The sequence below is a fragment of the Eptesicus fuscus genome, chromosome 13 (assembly GCF_027574615.1).
Source record: "Eptesicus fuscus isolate TK198812 chromosome 13, DD_ASM_mEF_20220401, whole genome shotgun sequence".
NCBI classification, from domain to species: domain Eukaryota; kingdom Metazoa; phylum Chordata; class Mammalia; order Chiroptera; family Vespertilionidae; genus Eptesicus; species Eptesicus fuscus.
In genome coordinates, this window is record NC_072485.1 from 83,470,898 (window position 1) to 83,491,701 (window position 20,804).

Here is a 20,804-nt window from a genome sequence, read left to right on the forward strand (position 1 = left end):
GGGAACCAGGACCGCATGGAACCAGGACCCCATGGAACCAGGACCCCATGGAACCAGGACCGCATGGAACCAGGACCCCATGGAACCAGGACTGCATGGAACCAGGACCACATGGAACCAGGACCGCAGGGCCACAGCCCGCCACAGGAGCAAGGGCCAGTGTCCAGGAAGAGCCAATGTAGAAACCGTCTGAACCTCCCCTGAACCCTGGACCAGGAGGCGGATGTGGGCCCCGCCTCCTCTGTCTCCTCGCCGGCCCATCGGCAATAATAAAAGTGCACCATGCTAATTAGACCGGACGACCTTCCGGACGACCTTCCGGACGAAGCCGCGGTGGCGGGGGCCGAGCCCCTTGCACAGACTGTGTGCGCCGGGCCTCTGGTCCACAGATAAAAGCTGCTTTCGTTTCTCAAAAGGGCCGTTGCTGGGCTCCCGCGGCGTCGGGCGGCGAGCCCTTGCTCCGTCAGCAACAGCCCCAGGGCCCACTGTGGCACCCCGTCCTCAGCCACCCTCAGACCAGGACACCCAGAGCCGGAGACGCCCGGCCGGCTCCTTCCCTGACGTTGGGCCAGCGCCCGCCCACCGGGTCCCGGGCCAGGGCAGGGCGACCCCGGCTTCTCAGCGGGAGAATTCCTGCCCATCACGTGGCCTCAGTGGCGGCAAAGCCAGGGGGGTCGGTCCGGCGATGGCAGTGCGGGCGGCGCCGGGGCCTCGCCGGGGAGTTGGCGAGCACGTCCCCTGTGGCCCTCTGTCCCGAGCTCCCTGTCCCCCCGCGTGGACGCCCCACGGCCAGCTGCAGCCTCCCGGGGACCCAGCGGGCGTCCCCCCAGCACCAACACTTGGGGGCCCCAGACGGCGCCCTCCAGCTTCCTGGTCTCCGGCCGCCCACCCAACCTGCAAGGTGGGCCCGACCTCCCTCCCAGCGCCGTCCTCCTCTCCTCACGGGCGGCCGCCGCCGGACGGCCACTCGGCGCCTCTCCGAGGGGAAGGGCAGCGCCAGCTGCGGCAGGGCGGCCGGCGACGCAGGGGCAGGCGCGGGGCCCACCGGCCCCGGTCCCATCGGCACGTCAGCGGCCCCCGCCTTTCCCGTGCGTCCGGGAGCTCCGGGTAACCCCGGCCCCTGCCCCGCGACCGTGGGATAAGCGTCCCCGGCTCCGAGGGGAGAGGCAGGTGCGCTTCATAGACGCCCGCCCGCAGAGGGAAGGCGCCCCCCGCGCCCGCGGCCAGGCCCGGAGATGGCGCCACCTGGCAGCCCTCCAGCGGCTGCGTGAGCAACAGCACGGCCCGGCGTGCCGCGTCCTGCGGACCCTCCCTCCTGGCCGGGCCGGACCCTGCGCTGTCCCGCCCCTGGACGCCGACGGGCGGGGCCGCTCTCGGTGGCTGCAGGCTCCTCTGTCCGCCCCGGACGGCCAGCGCGGGGCCCTCGGACGGGCTCTGGGCTGAGCTCCAGCCACAGGTCAGCCCCCCGGTCAGTGCGCTCAGGGGTGCACGTGGCTCCCCACGTCCAAGCCGGGAAAGGTCGTTAGCAGCGCGGCGTGGGACAGCGCTGAGAGGGCGTAACAGCCCCCCCCACACAGGGCCGGGGGGGGGGCCTTGGGGGACAGGCAGCCGTGGTGGGTGATCCTGTAAGACAGCGACACGCGTGAATCACCCGTCTTACACCTCACACTCAGCAAGGTCACGTCGGCTAGATCTCCATGAAGCTGCGACAGACACCAGCGTGTTCTCAACCCCTGCCCCCCGTCTCTCTGTCCCCCCGTCTCTCTGTCCCCCCGCCTCTCTGTCCCCCCGTCTCTCTGTCCCTGTCTCTCTGTCCCCCCGTCTCTGTCTCCCCATCTCTCTGTCCCCCCATCTCTCTGTCCCCCCATCTCTCTGTCTCCCTGCCTCTCCCCTCATCTGTCTGTCTCCCTACAGGCCTCTCCCTCCGTGTGAGGCCCGGGAGGAGGCAGCCACGTGCCAGGACCTGGTGACCACCGTCCTCGTCGGAGACGGAGCGGCGGCACCCTGTCCTCCCCCAGCCCCGGCGCCGGGACAAATCGATGTCGGCGGTTGGCGCCCCGCGTCTGTGGCTCGCGTGCGACACCCAGGCGACCGAGCAGGGGCGTGTCCCCTTCCTTCCGGTTGGTGAGCAACCAAGGGCTCACCTTCAGGAGCAGACAGGTCTCTGCAAACTCCCTCCACCTCCCCTCAGCGCCCGGGACGCCCAGCCTCCCTCTCAGCCCCGCTGGCCCGCGCCAACACTGCCACCCAGTGGCCGGAGTGAGAAACTACAGGGAGCTGTGTGTCCAGGCCTCTGCCCGCCACAGCGCCTTCCAACTGACCCGCCCGGGACTGGGCCCGGGACTGGGCACGAGGAGGGTGGGACGCGGAGCCTCTTCCCGGGACATCGGGGGAACTGACAGAGGCCGCCATTCTAACACGACGGAAAAGGTACAGACCGAGTAACACGGGCCAAAGGCTGCAGGACGCCCCCTGCCGAGGAGGAGCTGGGCTTTGCAGGGTGAAGAGGAGTTCACCGGGGACCGTGCTGAGGGGTGAGGGTGTTCTTTAAAACATGGAGTCAAGTTGTCCCTTCCTGAGCGCCGTCCAGCGGGACGGGCGTTTCTAGGAGTCAACCCGCCCCCACTGGGTGCAGCTGCTGCTCCGCCCGGCCCCCGCCACACCCCGCCACACCCCGCCTCACCCCCCACACCCCCCCCCCCCCGCCACACCCCGCCACACCCCGCCTCACCCCACCTCACCCCGCCACACCCCGCCGCACCCCGCCTCACCCCACCTCACCCCGCCACACCCCGCCACACCCCGCCTCACCACCCCACACCCCGCCTCACCCCGCCACACCCCCCACACCCCACCACACCCCCCCACACCCCGCCACACCCCCCACACCCCACCACACCACCCCACACCCCGCCACACCCCCCACACCCCGCCTCACTCCCCACACCCCGCCTCACCCCGCCACACCCCGCCTCACCCCGCCACACCCCGCCACACCCCGCCACACCCCGCCACACCCCGCCACACCCCGCCTCACCCTGCCACACCCCCCCACACCCCGCCACACCCCCCACACCCCACCACACCACCCCACACCCCGCCTCACCCCCCACACCCCGCCTCACCCCCCACACCCCGCCTCACCCCGCCACACCCCGCCTCACCCCCCACACCCCACCACACCACCCCACACCCCGCCTCACCCCCCACACCCCGCCACACCCCCCACACCCCGCCTCACCCCCCACACCCCGCCTCACCCCGCCACACCCCGCCTCACCCCGCCTCACCCCGCCACACCACCCCACACCCCGCCACACCACCCCACACCCCGCCTCACCCCGCCACACCCCGCCACACCCCGCCTCACCCCGCCACACCCCCCACACCCCCCACACCCCCCACACCCCGCCTCACCCCCCACACCCCGCCTCACCCCGCCACACCCCGCCTCACCCCGCCTCACCCTGCCACACCACCCCACACCCCGCCACACCACCCCACACCCCGCCACACCCCCCACACCCCACCACACCACCCCACACCCCGCCACACCCCCCACACCCCGCCTCACCCCCCACACCCCGCCTCACCCCGCCACACCCCGCCTCACCCCGCCTCACCCCGCCACACCACCCCACACCCCGCCACACCACCCCACACCCCGCCACACCCCGCCTCACCCCGCCACAGTCCACGCCTCACCCCGCCACACCCCGCCACACCCCCCACACCCCCCACAGTCCACGCCTCTCAGGGCTTTGCCTCCTGTTTCCGTGGCACATTCACACCAGGGAGTACCGCGCACCAGGAAAAAGGAGGCTCTTACCCTCTGAGACAGATGGAGGGACCGAGAGCATCGTGCTAAGCGAAAGAAGCCAGTCAGAGAAAGACAAGTATCACGTGATCTCACTCACATGTGGAATCTAACGAACAAAATAAACTGATGAACGGAGTGGACCCAGAGCCACGGAACAGGGAACAGAGCGCGGGATCTCGGAGGGCAGGGCCGGCGGGGGAGGGTGGGTGGGTGGGACCTTGTGCAGATACGTGTGGCCCATGGCCACAGACAACGGGGCGGTGAGGGCCTGGGGGGGGGGCGGGCTAGAGAGAGTCAATGGGGGGAAATATGTGATACTTTCAACAATAAAGAATTATTTTTAAAAAATAAAATATACTTTTATTGATTTCAGAGAAGAAGGGGGAGAGAGAGAGAGAGAGAGAAAACATCAATGATGAGAGAGAATCATGGATCGGCTGCCTCCTGCACGCCCCCTACTGGGATTGAGTCCACAACCCGGGCCTGTGCCCTGACTGGGAACGGAGCCATGACCTCCTGGTTCCTAGGTCGACGCTCAACCACTGAGCCCCACAGGCTGGCTGCCCCCCGTGTCCAAACAGCACAATCCTGGGACCTGTCCTGATTCCTTTCCGTCTGAGTATTAGTCACTGACGCTCGGCCAGGGAGACAGGGCCCAGCTCATCGGTCGCACGGCCCGACTCAGCCGTGTCCAGGCCGAGGTCACGCCCTCGGTTTCTGTGGTGCCGACTCTGTGCCATGTCCACACCCCAGAGCGCCGGCCCCACCACGGCACCGCCTCTGAGTGAAGAGCCACGTGTTTTTGTGTGTTTTTTAACATGTTTAATATGTGTGTTGTTTTTTAATATGTTCAATTGATGTCAGAGAGGAAGGGAGAGGGAGAGAGAGTTAGAAACATCCATCATGAGAGAGAATCATGGATCGGCTGCCTCCTGCAGGCCCCACCCTGGGGATCGAGCCTGCAAACTAGACCTGTGCCCTGACCGGGAATGGAACCTGGGACCCTTCGGTCTGCAGGCCGACGCTCTATCCACTGAGCCACACTGGCCAGGCTGGGCTTGAAGTTTCACTGGTAGGAAGGAGCTCCGGGAGCCGCCGTCCCTGGGGCACAGGGACACAGAGGCGCCGGGCACAGCTCCCAACGCAGGTGGCATCCCCCACGGAACCAGCCCGCCTGGTGTCGAACGCACGCGATGCTCAGAGACCCGCGGTCTCGGCCCCACCCCGCCCCGTCCGTGCGGGGTGTCCCGCGAGGGCTCTTCTCACCTGGAAGGGGGTCTGGCTGTTGTAGTTCTTCAGCTCCTTGTCCCCGCCCCGGAACAGCAGCACCCGCGCACAGCTGTCCTGCAGGGCACACGGGACACGCGGGTGAGGGACAGGTCCCCGGGAGCCGCTGCGGCAGATCCCCGCCCCCGGCTCCAGAAGCTCCCTCCCGAGAATGCAGAGAAACGCACGCCACGTTAGAGGGCGGGCGGGTTCCTCCCTCCGCGAGGCCAGGATCAGGGTGACCCCCCGCCCCCCCGCCCAGGGCTACCGGTTGAAGTTTCACTGCTACACACACGTGGGACTTGACAGAACCTACAAAAGTTTAAAGTGTGTGCACCCCTGGGCCAAACAGGGGCCCTTTCTAAGCTACATTCTGCAGGCTTGCACGTGCGCGTGCAACGTATCCGAAGCGAAACACGCCGGCCGGCGTGGCTCAGTGGGTGAGCATCAACCTAGGAACCAGGAGGTCACAGGTCGATTCCCATCCAGGGCACATGCCCAGGTGGCGGGCTCGACCCCCAGCAGGGGGTGTGCCAACCATGGCCCACAGGCTCAAGCGGGCCGCTGCCGCTTTGTAAATAAAGTTTTACTGGCACACAGCCACACAGTCATCTGTGCTGTCTGTGGCTGCGCTCATCCTCAGCGGCAGAGCGGCGTGGCCGTGGCCGTCCCTGTGGCCTCTGCAGAGAGGGTTCGCTGTCCCCTCCCCTAACCTAAGGCACCAGGGGCAGGGCTTTCCTGAGAGCCGGGCCAGCTCTGGAGCCATCGGCCAAGAGGCAGGACAGACCTGAGCAGGGACAGTGGCATGGGTCACACCCAGCCCCGCCCAGCACCGGCTGCGGACGACAGAAACGCCGTGCCAGTGGGACCACCCCACGCTCAGAGACCATCGTTGCCGGAAGCCAGGTCCAGCATGTCATAATTGCAAGAGTTTCATCGAAAGGTTGACGGAACTTGGGGGCTCAACAAGGGCTGAGTCACATATGCAGTCACCTGTTGGGAATGGCTGAAGGCACTTCCCCCAAACCTGAATAGGATGATTGTTTGCTGCCAGACAGCTCAGGGCATCTCAGTCTACGTTACTGCCTCCTGCTGGCCAAACACCTGAGCAGCCGAAGGCAATTCCCCAATCTGACAATGCTTCTGTAAACCCTACCCTTGGAAGTATTATCTCCACCTCGCCTTAGGACAAATCGTGTTAATAAAAAGCAAGGGTCCTGAGACAAGGAGGACTTTAGCTCCTTTAGCGAAAGCTCCTCTGACCCCCAATGCCTCTCAAAATTATCTTTCGTGTCTGGACTCCGATTTAACCTACACACGGCCTTTCCCCAGATTGCTGGACGCTTCTTAACGCCGGAACAAGAACCGCGGCACATCTTGGCCACAATTATTTCAAGTGACAGCAAACATGTTTATCCCGGTGCTTGTGTCACGATGAAACACGCGTGAAGTCTCCTGGGGACAACAAAGGGCTGTTTCCTGTCGCGGCCGTAAGCCGCACACGTCGGCACAGATGTCTTACCAGCTGCGGCCAAGCCTCGGGGTGTGCTTTCCGAGAGCAGCTGGGCAAGGTACCCCAGGCTCACACAGCTATTCCCGTGCAAACGCCAGGGTCCCCCAGGGAGCGCCCCAGCTGCTCACAAATCCCACTGTGGGGGACGGGGGGGGGGGGGGAGGCAGCTCCATGAGCAGGAAGCCAGGTCCCCGCCTGCCAATACTTCCTGAAGCTCCGCTGAAATGCTCCCTGCCCCGCAGGCTGAGCTGCTCTCCGGTGCCTGGCCGTGTGGAGACCACGAGCCACGGCTGTTCATGCCCCTGAGAAGAGGGGCCCAAGGCGGGGGTGCCAGCAGGAAGAAGAGGTGAGTCACCACGACCTGCCCCTGGCGGTTCACCCGGCAGTCCTGCACAGCACTGCGCAGCGAGAACCACGGCTGGCGCTATGAGGAGCTCGTCCAGGGGAGGCCTGACCGAGGGCGGGCTACCTGAATGGGGTCTTGAAGGATGTGTAGGAGTTTTCCAGGGTTGACTAGCTAGAAGCAAACTGGGGTTTCAAAGTGGCTGGAAGGGCCTGGGCGGGGACGTGCCCGTGGACTGGGCAGGGAAAGGGCCTGGTTTCAGGCGGAGGCTGGAGATTTCACCCAAAGACGGAGGCCCTGAGTGGGCTGGGAAGACACCGCTGGTGGCAGAGGACGCGCAGCTGCGAGACCCGTGGGCCCAGCAGTCACCCTAACCGGGGTCCGCCTCTGTTCCTCCAGGTAGCAGAGCCCCCCCGCCCCCGCCGCCGCCCCCCGGCTCATGTAGTGTCCACACCCCACCCCACTCTCCAGGCGACTTCCTGGAAGTCAGAGAGCAGGAAAGAAGGGGAGGAGGGGCAGGGACCTCCCACAGCGATGTCCAGGACCTGCCTCGGCCCGGGCCCCAGGGGTCCCTGCGCCCCGCCCTCGGCTGTGGAAGGTGGGTGCCCGCGGGCCCACACTGACCTGGTTGTAGAGGGCGCAGATGTGCAGGGCCGTGTTCCCCGAGGCGTTCTGCGCCGCCATGTCCGCCCCGTAGAAGAGCAGGTGCTCCAGGTGCTGCACGTGCCCGTACCTGCAGGCCTGAGCCGGACCTCCCGTGAGACCCGCTGTCACCGGAAGCCGCGGACACACCCGCTCCGCACCTGCCGGTCCCACCCCAGGGGGCAGGAAGCGAGGCAGCATCTGCCCTGGCGGGAGGGCGATGGGGGCGTGGCCTGAGGGTGATGCTGGCCTGGTGGGGGCGTGGCCTGAGGGTGATGATGACCGTGGTGGGGCGTGGCCTGAGGGTGATGATGACAGTGGTGGGGCGTGGTCTGAGGTTGATGATGGCTGTGATGGGGCGTGGCCTGAAGGTGATGATGGCTGTGGTGGGGCGTGGCCTGATGGTGATGATGGCTGTGGTGGGGCGTGGCCTGAGGGTGATGATGGCTGTGATGGGGCGTGGTCTGAGGTTGATGGTGGGGGCGTGGCCTGAGGGTGATGATGACAGTGGTGGGGCGTGGCTAGAGGGATGAGCAAGGTGATGGGGCGTGGCCAAGTAGTAACTATGACAATGATAATGGCGGGCACACACTGTGCCGTCACTAGATGCCAGGTGCTTCCCACGAGTTTCCTCACTAAACTGTCCTGAGCGAGGAGTTAGGACTGACTGACTCCGCGACCTGCAGGCAAGCTCCGAGCGGGAAAGTCCCTGGCTCAGCGGACCCGGCTGCACCGCACCCAGGCCAGACACAGAGTCAGAGAGACGGAGAGGGGGGTCCGGAGGGGGGCGCCCCACGGGGGCCAGTCACGTGTCCCGGCTGCACACGAAGGTGGTGGGAAAGAGCCCGGCCCCTCGGCCCAGCGGCTGGCCTCAGTGCACAGCCCCTCGGGTCCCCAGGCGGGAGCGAGGGGGCAGGGAGGGGGCAGGCGGACCTGAAGCTACCCAGCAACGAAAACTACAAGGAATGAGTCCTCCAAGTTCTCAGATTGTGGGGAAGCATCTGGTGTTTCTTCCTTCTTCTTTAGAAGAATAAACGTTATTGAAACAAATAAAATATAATAAATGTTATTGATTGCAGAGAGGAGGGGAGAGGGAGAGAGATAGAAACATCAACGATGAGAGAGAGTAACTGATCGGCTGCCTCCTGCACGCCCCACACTGGGGACCGAACCTGCAACCTGGGCACGTGCCCTGACCCGGAATCGAACCCTGACCTCCTGGTTCCGAGGTCGACGCTCAGCCACTGAGCCGCGCCGGCCCGGCATTACTTCCTTCGTTCTACCTCGTTCACGGACGATCTCCAGCTGGAGGGGTATTTCCGGAAAATACTGGGGGGATTTGAGTAACAACTTTTAAGACCCTTTGCAGACCTGAGCTCAAAACACTGCTCTTCCCGAGTCAGCCTGCAGGGGGCGGGCACCCCAGCGGCGGTGCCTGGAGCCGCTGGATGGGGAAGCCTTTTTGCAATGAAGCAGGTTTCCTGGGCGATGCCCCCTGCAGCACCCGTGGGCAGGCCTGGCGTGGGCCCCCGGGATCCCGAGAGAGGAAGTGAGCCAGGTACGCTGGGAAGGAGCTGTCCACACCCCGGGGTGCTAGACGGGGGGTGGGGGTGGGGGGTCAGACTTGAATTGCAGAAGCCAGAAGCCCCAGAAAGCAGAGCGGAGCCGCCTGCCCGTTCCCTCCTGCCCGGGGCGCCCTGCCCTGTCATGCGGCTCCTGTTGGAAGCCTGGAGGAGAGGAAGAGCCAGGCCTCGGCGTGGGAGGAGCGGGCGCGGGAGGAGCGGGGGGGGGGGCCCCCTCGGGCAGGCCCCTCCGCCTCTCTGGGCCCCAGAAGCCCCTGCACAGAGGAGAAAGCGAGGGCTGCGGGGCTGCTCCCGGGGAGGGCGGTGGGCGAAGCGGGAGGATGACAACTCCCAGGAGCGCCCGGGCCGTGTCAGCACCGCCTCCCACCGGTCAGCACCGCCTCCAGCCGCAGGAGGCAGCTGGGCTCTGCAGCGCCCGCCTGGGGACCTGCCTGCCCGGGGACCTGCCTGCCTGGGGCCCTGCCTGCCCAGGGACCTGCCTGCCCAGGGACCTGCCCGCCTGGGGCCCTGCCCGCCCGGGGACCTGCCCGCCTGGGGCCCTGCCCGCCCGGGGACCTGCCCGCCTGGGGCCCTGCCCGCCTGGGGACCTGCCTGCCCGGGGACCTGCCCGCCCGGGGACCGTCCCGCGAGGGGGCCGGGAGGCGCTGTGCGGCGGGCGCGGGCGCACCTGGTGGATCTCGTGCCAGCCGTTCTCGTCCCGGCAGCACACGGCCGCCCGCTCGTGCAGCAGCAGCTCGCAGCAGTAGGGGTCGCCGCCCACGACGGCCGTGTGGTACAGCGGCGTGAGGCCGCAGCTGTCCTTGTAGTCCGGGGACGCGCCCAGCTCCAGGAGGGTCTAGAGAAACGGAGGGTCGGCGCTGGCCGCGGCGGGACACAGCCCGTGCCGGAGCGGCACAGAGGCCGGGCACCGCGCTTCCAACGGCCAGAACACCAGGAGGCGCGGACGGCCAGACCCGCTCCAGCGGGCAGTTCAGGGTCACCTGGCGTGGCTGTGCGTGGGGGGGGGGGGGACGGGGGGGACCCAGGGAATCTGGGGGGGGGGTTCCCCGGGCGAGACGGGCCGCACCGTACCTTGAGGGCCACCTGGTTCCTGGCGCGGGCGGCCTTGTGCAGGGCCGTCATCCCGTCTTTGGCGCGGAAGTCCAGGTGCGCCCCGCCGTTCCTCAGCGCTTTGAGGACCTCCACGGAGTCGTCCAGCTGGGCCGCCAAGGTCAGGGGCGTCTCTGGGGGGGACGCACACCCCTCAGAGCCAGCCCTCGGGGGAAGCCGCTCAGTCCCGGGGATCACGTAGCCACGTCTAAAGGGACCCCGAGTAGCGCATCCCCCCCACACAACGGGACGTTGACCCGACATAAAGGAAGGAGGAGATCCTGCCGCTGCAACAATGTGGAGGGACCTTGAGGGGAGGAGGCTAAGGGGGGGCCGACAGACAGACAGACAGACAGATCCGGGGCCACAGCCACAGAGGGCGGGCTGGAGGCCGCCGGGGCGGGAGGGGCCGTGGGCGGCGGGAGCGCACACTCCCTCCGGCTGTGCGGGGAGCGGTCCCAGGGCCTGTGTGTGCAGCCGGGGGAGGTGCTGCATTTTGAAAGTTGCTGCTGGGCCGGTGTGGTTTGGGGGGTGAGCGTCGACCTATGAACCTGGAGGTCAGGGTTCGATTCCCAGTCAGGGCACACGCCCGGGTTGCGGGCTTGGTCCCCAGTGTGGGGCGTGCAGGAGGCGGCCAATCAGTGATTCTCTCATCATTGATGTTTCTCTCTCCCTCTCCCTCCCTCTCTGAAAACAATAAAAATATAGTTAAAAAATAAAAAGAGTTGCTAAGAGAGCAGATTGTCGTAGGAAAGACACTGTAACCACGCGAGGTGGGCGTCCCACAGACACACACAGCCTGCGGCACCCAGCACCGACACTGCTGCAGGTCACTCCTACCCCAGCCAAACGGAGAGGAGAAAAACTAAGATTAAACAAAAGCTGGTGCTCATTAGGAATTTTAAAAAAAAAAGAAAAAGAAAAAGAGCCCTAGACAATTTGGCTCAGTGGTTAGAGCATCGACCTGCGGACTGAGGGCCCCGGGTTCGATTCTGGTCAAGGGCATGTACCTCGGTTGCAGGCTTGATCCCTGGCCCCGGTCAGGGCACGTGCGGGAGACAACCGATCCATGTGCGTCTCTCACATCGATGTTTCTCTCCCTCTCCCCCTTCCACACTCTCTCTCTCTCTCTCCCTTTCTCAAAAAATCAATGGAAAAACAATCCTCGGGTGAGGATTAACAATAAAGAGAGAAAGAAAGGGAGGGAGGGAGGGAGGGAGGGAGGGAGGGAGGAAGAAACCCCCAGCCCCCCAATGTCACTAGGCACCTGAGAACCCGTGGCCATTTCATCCACACGAGGGAGGGGCTTGGTTCCCAGCAGGGGGGGCAAGACCCTCACGGACACACAGCAGCTCCGTGCACGGCATCATTCATTCATTCATTCATTCACTTAGTCCACAGGTGTGTACTGAGCACGTGCGGACGCCGGAGACACCGTGGAGCGAACACGGGCAGCACGGTGGCACGTGGATGCCGCACACGCGTGACTCGGAACCGTCACCTGTGCGCGCCCCGAGCCTGAGCCTCCGGAGGCCCGCGGAGGCCCCGGCCACGCTTACCGCCGGTGTCCAGGTCGTGGAAATTGGGGTCCAGGCCCCGGTCCAGCATCTTCACGATCTTCTCCACCGAGCGGTGCTGGACGTAGTCCATGCACTTCCGCAGGTTGGTCTGCGGAGGAAACGGAAAAGCGAGAACGTCCCCACGGGAGACGCCTGCAGGGGCCACGGGAAGGCTCCTCACGGGCGCCCGCGGGCCTCCGCCACGGAGGGGAGCCGCCCCTGACGGGCCCTGCCGACCCCGGGGCGGGCCAAGCGGCGGCTTTCTGCCCGGATCCCGGGAGGAGCCCGGAGCCCACGCGGGGCTGCCGCAGCCGGCCTGTCCCGGGTGCGCCCTCCCGTTTCCTGTCCTGTCCTCGCCGGGAGCCCCGCAGAGCCGCCCTGAGCTCAGAAGAAGATGCCGCAGACAGACAGACAGACAGACAGCGCGGTGGCCGCCGGCAGACAGACGGACAGACAGACAGACAGGCAGGCAGCGCGGTGGCCACCGGCAGACAGACAGACAGAGCATGGTGTCCACCAGCAGACAGACGGACAGACAGACAGCGCGGTGGCCACTGGCAGACAGACAGACAGACAGCGCGGTGGCCACCGGCTGACAGACAGACAGACAGACAGCGCGGTGGCCACCGGCAGACAGACAGACAGACAGACAGCGCGGTGGCCACCGGCTGACAGACAGACAGAAGCACGGTGGCCACCGGCAGACAGACAGACAGACAGACAGACAGAAGCGCGGTGGCCGCCGGGCCGCCTACCTTGCTGTGGAGCCTGGCCAGCTGCTTCTCGTCCGGAGGGCGCTGTCGGTACACCCGCTTCTTGTAGCGGAACTGGCCGGAACCGGAGAAAGGACGGTGAGGGTTTCCCCGGCGGCTCAGAGGACCGCCTTCTCCGCCAGCCACCGAGCAGGGCGCCCAGCGCCGCCCGGGGCTACAGAACCGGCCGTGCCGCACACGGGGCCCAGCACACGCCCGGGAAGCACGGGGAGCGCCCGCAGCCGCGCTGCGAGGCCCGGGAAAGACCAAGCGACCCCGGGGCGCAGGAGGCCCTCCGTGGGGGGCGGGCGCCTGCACCGGGGGCTGCCCAGGAGCCGCGCCTCCTGCCCCCAGCCAGCAGGCTGCCTCTGACCCGGAGGCCGCACCGGGAGCCGAGCCCGTTCTGTGGAGGCCGGAGGCGGAGGACAGCGGGAGAGGGAGGCGCAGTGTGGGTGTCGGTGTCGGGCGGCCTCCCGATCCCCAGGCCTCCACCTCCTGCCTCCCGCGGCCCTGACCCCTTCGGGCAGCCGCGCCGGGGACGCTCCAGGCTTAGGAGGGCCTGACCCGTGGGAGGCCTGAGTTCTGAGCTGGGACCTCCGCTTAACCCCCGCCACACGGCATCTCACTGCAGAGCCTCCCCCCCCCCCGCCCCCGGCTGGGAGGCTACAGACCCCCCAATGGCTGCAGACCCCCCAATGGCTGCAGACCCCCCAGTGGCTCGCGTGCGGGCTGCGATCCACACGGAAACGAACGCAGTCACGTCACGCTGGCAACGGGTTGTGAGAGGAGCAATGGCCATGTTGCGGCTGCCTGTGTGCGGTCCTAACACGTGGGAACACGCCCTGCCCCTCGGGGTACACCAGGGCTCAGAAAGGCGGGGCCGGGACACTAGGTGGCCGTGGATAAGGCTGCTCAGCACCTCGCCAGGGAGGCGCAGGGGCGGCTCAGAGCGCCCCCTCCCCCACCGGTCACCCCGAGGGCCAGGAGGAAGGCGGGCTCGGGAGACAGGCCAGCTGGACTCCGGGTCCTGGTGACGTGAGCCCGAGGGGGGCGGGGGGCGTGCTGTGCGCACCCCAAGTCCCGCCTGCCAGTCCGATCTACGCGGGAAACAAGCGTCTGCGAACCGCTCCGCGTCGGGAACCCTCAGGCGCCCCCTCAGGGCCCGGCTGGTGCTACCGGGCTCCGTCGTACCTCCAGGGAGGGCACGCCCTGGCCCGCGGGCTGCGGGTACTCGCGCAGCAGCCGCTCCTCGTCCAGGAACTTGCCGTCGCGCCCGTTGCTGGCCGGCTGGAACAGCCCGTAGTTGAGCACGTCCTTGAGGCTCTGGTTCAGCGAGCACAGGATCCGCTGCTTCGCCGCCCACACCGTGGCGTCGGGGTCGAAGCGCAGGCACTTCTGCGGGGACGAGACACGTGGTCGGTGACCCAGGCCCGGAGCGGCCCGCCGGGCCATGTGGCCAGATGGCAAAGGTGTTTCCGTCCAGAACCACCCTCCCTGCCCCCCAGCTTCTCGGGATGGACGGCAAGGCCCTCTTATTGCTGGGGGGGGGGGGCACCCGGTCACTGTAAACGGGAAACGCTGAGATGGAGACACTGGTTCCTGTGGTCTTGGCCCTCACCCCTGACCTCACCACTGACCTCACCATGACCTCACCACTGACCTCACCACTGACCCCACCACTGACCCTCACCGCTGACCCTCACCCCTGACCTCACCACTGACCCTCACCCCTGACCTCACCCCTGACCTCACCACTGACCTCACCCCTGACCTCACCCCTGACCCTCACCGCTGACCCTCACCGCTGACCTCACCCCTGACCTCACCACTGACCTCACCCCTGACCTCACCACTGACCTCACCACTGACCCTCACCGCTGACCTCACCGCTGACCTCACCACTGACCTCACCCCTGACCTCACCCCTGACCTCACCCCTGACCCTCACCGCTGACCTCACCGCTGACCTCACCATGACCTTACCATGACCTCACCGCTGACCTCACCGCTGACCTCACCACTGACCCTCACCGCTGACCTCACCGCTGACCTCACCGCTGACCTCACCACTGACCCTCACCACTGACCTCACCATGACCTTACCATGACCTCACCGCTGACCTCACCACTGACCTCACACTGACCCTCACCACTGACCTCACCCCTGACCTCACCGCTGACCCTCACCGCTGACCCTCACTGCTGACCTCACCGCTGACCTCACCACTGACCCTCACCAATGACCTCACCATGACCTCACCACTGACCTCACCATGACCTCACCACTGACCTCACCACTGACCTCACCCCTGACCCTCACCGCTGACCTCACCGCTGACCTCACCGCTGACCTCACCACTGACCCTCACCACTGACCTCACCATGACCTTACCATGACCTCACCGCTGACCTCACCGCTGACCTCACCACTGACCCTCACCACTGACCTCACCACTGACCTCACCATGACCTTACCATGACCTCACCGCTGACCTCACCGCTGACCTCACCACTGACCCTCACCAATGACCTCACCACTGACCCTCACCAATGACCCCACCACTGACCCAAATCTCCGGTCCTCAATGACCGCCTCCACCCTGGGCGCCTCTCTCCTGTCTGGGCCTCTCAGAGTCCAGTGCCGCTGGACACAGACCGTCCACCCTCCCCACAGGAGAGTGTCTGACGCCGGTCAGGCCGGGGCCGCCGGTCTGGAGACACACCTGCAGGACCACGGCGGGAGCAAACCGGGCGACTTCTGTACGCCCAGATCCGGGTGGGCGTCCGCCTGGGCCCTCACGGGGTGGGGGGGGGGGGCAGCCCAGCCATGCCCACCGCTCACAGCTTCCCGCACCCCGACACCACCCGCCCACACGGGGAGGCAGGTGGGGAGCCACAGAGCTGGACTTCACAAAGCTCACCACGCGGGCGGCGCCTCCACCCCCATCAGGAGCGCCTGCAGCGCATGGAGAGCAGGCGGGACTCAGCGCCCCCGTCCCCGCCCTGAGACTCCCCGACCGGCCAGGGGAGCAAAGGCCAGGCCGGCCCCGGCTCCTGTGCCTCCGCCGGGTGAGGGTCCGCTCTCTCTCCTGCCCAGCACGGGCCGGCCCTGCTGCTTCCCGGACGCATTCCGAGCACAGGAGGCCGGACTGGCCCCGGGGCTGGGACCGGTTCCCACGGGGGTATCTGGGGGTGCAGGCAAAGCCCCGCTACTGTGCCCCAGCTCAGGCCGCTCCGCCTGCTGGGTAAGGTGATCCGATCCCGCGACCATGAGCTTGGTTCATCGGGCGGCCCCCGCCCGGGAAACGTGGCCCCTCTGGCCCCCTCCCGGGTCAAAGGCTGCGCGACTCGGCAAACTGGCCAACAACCAACAACAACAGACTTCCAATGGGCGGGTCTGAGCTATAAATGAGACCTGGATACAGTCTGTTGAAGGTGACCCCTGGCCGAGGGCATGGGGGGCGTTAGAGGCTCAGGGCATCTGCTGTGCCGGAGGGAGCGCTCAGCCTTGGAGCGAGAAGGTGTCAAGGTGGAAATGAGGTCTGGGCCCTCCGGGGAGGCGGGCGCTAGAGATCTCAGCGAGGACACCCACGCCCTTCGCTCAGGTGTGGCAGGAGGGCTGGGTGTGCGAAGAACAGAGAGCGGCCCAGGCCTCCCCAGCCTCATTGTGAGAGATTGGGGGGGAGGGGGGCTCTGCTGGAAGGGGAGACCAGCCGGGGAAGGAGGGAGCCGGGGCAGGAGGGAGCCGGGGCAGGAGGGAGTCCAGGGCAGGAGGGAGTCCAGGGCAGGAGGGAGTCGGGGGCAGGAGGGAGCCCTGGGGCAGGAGGGAGTCCAGGGCAGGAGGGAGCCCGGGGCAGGAGGGAGTCCGGGGCAGGAGGGAGCCCTGGGGCAGGAGGGAGCCCGGGGCAGGAGGGAGTCCAGGGCAGGAGGGAGCCCTGGGGCAGGAGGGAGCCCTGGGCAGGAGGGAGCCCTGGGGCAGGAGGGAGCCTGGGGCAGGGGGGAGCGGGTTGGGGGGGTGGGGGGGCAGGAGGGAGCCGGAGCTGCAGAGAGCTGACTGGGCCGTCCTGCCCACCTCTCTGGCCTGGGCCTCCTCGAGCTCCAGGCGCTGGGACGCCACAGGGAACGAGGCAGGAGGCACCCCACCCGCTCCCCTCTGGACAGATGCCCCGGGACCACGGACAGGCCTGGGAATAACGAGGGGCTGCACGCAGACTCCCGACTCCTGGAAGGAGGCAGAGCTCTACCCCCCAGGGGCTGAGGGGACTGAATCAGACACCCGCCCAGCAACGAGCCAAAGGGAGTTTGTCAAGGTCACGACCGCTCCTGTCAAGGTCACAACCGCTCCCGCCCAGGCCTTCCAGAACCCTCTCCCACCATGGAGGCCCCTCCGCGTCTGTGCAGACCAAGAGGCCGACGGGGGGCTTGGTCCTCGGCCGCCGCCTGAGGCGATGGCTCAGAAAGGGAGACGGGCCGGCCCCCAAGTCGGAACCCGGGGCCTCGGACGCAAAGGCAAGTGGCCACCGTGTCCGCGAGGAGACGGTGAGGAAGGGCTTACAGGCCGGGGAGGGGGGGGGGCCTTGCTGCAGGGGATCTGTTTCCATCAATGACAAGCCCATGGGGCATCCATTCGGGAGCAAGTGATGGATTAGGGAGGTCAGTCAGCTGACGGGGGGCGGGGTGGGGAGAGGCAGGGCCTGGCAGCTGCTTTGGGGAGAGATTGGGGGGCGGGGGGGGGGGGCGGGCAGGGGCTGGATGACCCTTGAGGTCAGGGCGGCAGCTGCATGCTCCTTCCTGCATGAAAGCAGACTCGAGCGCATTTACCGAACGGACGGGAACACTGACGAGAGCTCACTTTCCCGGGCACCTGCTCCTCCGTTATCTCGTGGGCACGCGCAGTGGGACGGGCACGCGCAGTGGGGACGGGCACGCGCAGTGGGGACGGGCACACGCAGTGGGACGGGCACGCGCAGTGGGGACGGCACGCGCAGTGGGACGGGCACGCGCAGTGAGGACGGGCACGCGCAGTGGGACGGGCACGCGCAGTGGGACGGGCACGCGCAGTGGGACGGGCACGCGCAGTGGGGACGGGCACGCGCAGTGGGACAGGCACGCGCAGTGGGACGGGCACGCGCAGTGGGACGGGCACGCGCAGTGGGACGGGCACGCGCAGTGGGGACGGGCACGCGCAGTGGGACGGGCACGCGCAGTGGGATGGGCACGCGCAGTGGGGACGGGCACGGGCAGGGGGACGGGCACGCGCAGTGGGGACGGGCACGCGCAGTGGGGACGGGCACGCGCAGTGGGACGGGCACGCGCAGGAGGATGGGCACGCGCAGTGGGGACGGGCACGCGCAGGGGGATGGGCACGCGCAGTGGGGATGGGCACGCGCAGTGGGACGGGCACGCGCAGTGGGGACGGGCACGCGCAGTGGGACGGGCACGCGCAGTGGGGACGGGCACGCGCAGTGGGGACGGGCACGCGCAGGGGGACGGGCACGCGCAGTGGGACGGGCACGCGCAGTGGGACGGGCACGCACAGTGGGACGGGCACGCGCAGTGGGGACGGGCACGCGCAGTGGGGACGGGCACGCGCAGTGGGACGGGCACGCGCAGTGGGGACGGGCACGCGCAGTGGGACGGGCACGCGCAGGGGGACGGGCACGCGCAGGGGGACGGGCACGCGCAGTGGGGACGGGCACGCGCAGGGGGACGGGCACGCGCAGTGGGGACGGGCACGCGCAGGGGGACGGGCACGCGCAGTGGGGATGGGCACGCACAGTGGGGATGGGCACACGCAGTGGGAACGGGCACGCGCAGTGGGAACGGGCACGCACAGTGGGACGGGCACGCGCAGTGGGAACGGGCACGCGCAGTGGGACGGGCACGCGCAGTGGGGACGGGCACGCGCAGTGGGGACGGGCACGCGCAGTGGGACGGGCACGCGCAGTGGGGACGGGCACGCGCAGTGGGGACGGGCACGCGCAGTGGGACGGGCAGCGGGGATGGGCACGCGCAGTGGGGACGGGCACACGCAGTGGGACGGGCACGCGCAGTGGGGACGGCACGCGCAGTGGGACGGGCACGCGCAGTGAGGACGGGCACGCGCAGTGGGACGGGCACGCGCAGTGGGGACGGGCACGCGCAGTGGGACGGGCACGCGCAGTGGGCATGGGCATGAGGCAGCGGAGCTGCTGGTGCCACCCGGGGGTGGAGGTGGGCCCGGGGCCGAGTCGCACACACGCAGGAGACCCGTCGCCGTCTCACACCTGCCTTCTGGGCTGTTCTTGGGACACGACGCTCCGTGTGGATTCGAGACGGGGCAGCTGTGCCGGGGGGAGGGGTCCCACTCCCTCACTCGCCGTCCCCCAGAAACAGCCACCGGGGAACCAGTCTCCATCGGTTCTGGCGCACGCCGCTTGCTCAGGAGGCCCAGTGCACGCACCGGTGCCAGCGCGCACCGCACGGGGAGCCCTGCGTGCTGCCGTGCGGATCCGGAGAGCGGAGGCCACCGCCCCGCCAGCCGCCCGGCCACTCCCTGCCCCACGCCTCTGCTCTCACCCAAAGGAATCTAACTCCAGGCCCCCTGGAGGGGTGAGGCTCAGCAAGGGCGAGAGGGCATGCCTGCCCCCCTCATGAGACCCCACGGGGCGGGGACCTGACGCCCTGGAGGTGCCCGGGCTGGTGACCGTCCAGGAACGGCATCTGCACGGCGTGGCCAGTAGGTGGCGCAGCGGGACTGGCCGCAGTTTTCCTCTGACGGGAGCGACCCCTTCCCTGCTTCCTGCCTCTGGGAGGGGACTGACCGAGCCAGGCCCAGCTGCCAGGCAGCGAGCAGGTGTGGGGGGAAGGCCTGCTGTGTGTGCGTGTGTGTGTGTGTGTGTGTGTGTGTGTGTGTGTACAGGCTCCCCCACCCCGGGGGACAGGCTCCCCCACCCCGGGGACAGGCTCCCCCATCCGGGGACAGGCTCCCCCACCCGGGGACAGGCTCACCGTCTGCTGCAGGTCCTGGATGACGATGCGGATGACCAGCGCGTGGCCCTGGCCCCCCTCCGTCCTGGCGCCGCCCGGCTGCCCCGCCGCGGCCCGGATGGTGTCGTAGACGGTCTCCTCCTTGGAGCTGTCCGACTCGGAGCCCAGGGAGTCGTCGGAGACGCTCGGGGCCATCTCGTCCTCGCTGGACGTGGGGCTGCGGGGCATGGTGCCGGCGGCTGGGGGGAGACGGAAACGTTACGGGGACGCCCGGGCGTGGGGGCGCTGGCGCCGGTGTCAGGCCGGCACTTGTCGCTGTGGGCGCCGCAGGGCCCCGTGTGAGCACCCACGGTCTCAAAGGGGGTGAGAGCGGGCGCCCACGCCTCCCGGGGCCGAGTCCCAGCCAGGCACGGCCGGGACCGGTGAGGCCCCGCGAGCTCTGCCCAGTGCTGGCACCGGATTTAAAGGAGCCCTCGCCCAGCTGGCCGGGGGCTCAGTGGTGGAGGGTGACCTCTGAACCAGGAGGTCACAGTTCATTCCCAGTCGGGGCACAGGCCTGGGTTGTGGGCTCGATCCCCAGTGCGGGGCGTGCAGGAGGCAGCTGATCCATGATCCTCTCTCCTCATGGATGTTTCTCTCTCTCCCTCTCCCTTACGAGCCGCAGCCATGGCCAGTGCGCGGGGACTAACCGGGGGCCGGGCAGTTTGAAACTTTCCAGGACTTTCCGGGGTGAGAGGAAACGCTCGCCCTGTGGCGGCAGGAAGGGCGGCTCAGGTCGCCGCGGTGCCACGTTCCCTCCACGTTAGCCCTCCGCCCACGCACAGAGCAGGGACAGGAAACTGCAGAACTGGGGCCCCCGGGCAGGGCCCGCCCAGGACTGAGCAGGCGGGGAGGCCGCCCAGCCGGGGCCTCGGGGTCCCCGAGAGTCCCTCGAGCTGGGGCGCAGCCTCCTCCCATCCAGGCAATGACGTCCCCGCAAAGGCCCAGGCGGGGGCGCCGACCGCCCAGCACGGCCCAGCGGGCGCCCAGGACTCCGTGACCCCAGCTCTGGGCCGGGGTCCAGGAAGGGGGGACGAAAGCCGGTGAGAACCAGGGCTGCCGGGAGCGGGTGGAGGCCAGGCCACCGGCGCCTCCTCTTCTCCGAGGACTCTGATACGGAGGTCAAGGCCACACGCCCAGGCGCGTCCCCTGGCTGGGCGTGATCTCTCTCCCACGGACGGCACAGCCCGGGGGGAGCGGGCCCCCTGCACGTGGGGACCCCGCACATA

At 67.9% G+C, this 20,804-nt stretch overlaps 1 protein-coding gene across 1 annotated transcript in view; it reads right to left on the reverse strand.

Annotated features, from left to right (window-relative positions):
• Positions 1-19,764, reverse strand: part of SHANK2 (SH3 and multiple ankyrin repeat domains 2) — a 159,641-nt gene extending 139,877 nt beyond the window's left edge. The window contains exons 1-8 of the mRNA XM_054725186.1: positions 19,558-19,764; positions 13,759-13,962; positions 12,571-12,642; positions 11,816-11,924; positions 10,239-10,390; positions 9,835-10,002; positions 7,567-7,683; positions 5,087-5,164 (exon numbers count right to left, since the gene is read on the reverse strand). Coding sequence (XP_054581161.1) covers positions 5,087-5,164; positions 7,567-7,683; positions 9,835-10,002; positions 10,239-10,390; positions 11,816-11,924; positions 12,571-12,642; positions 13,759-13,962; positions 19,558-19,764 — 1,107 coding nt within the window. The remainder of the gene's footprint in view (positions 1-5,086; positions 5,165-7,566; positions 7,684-9,834; positions 10,003-10,238; positions 10,391-11,815; positions 11,925-12,570; positions 12,643-13,758; positions 13,963-19,557) is intronic.
• Between the last annotated feature and the right edge of the window lie 1,040 nt (positions 19,765-20,804).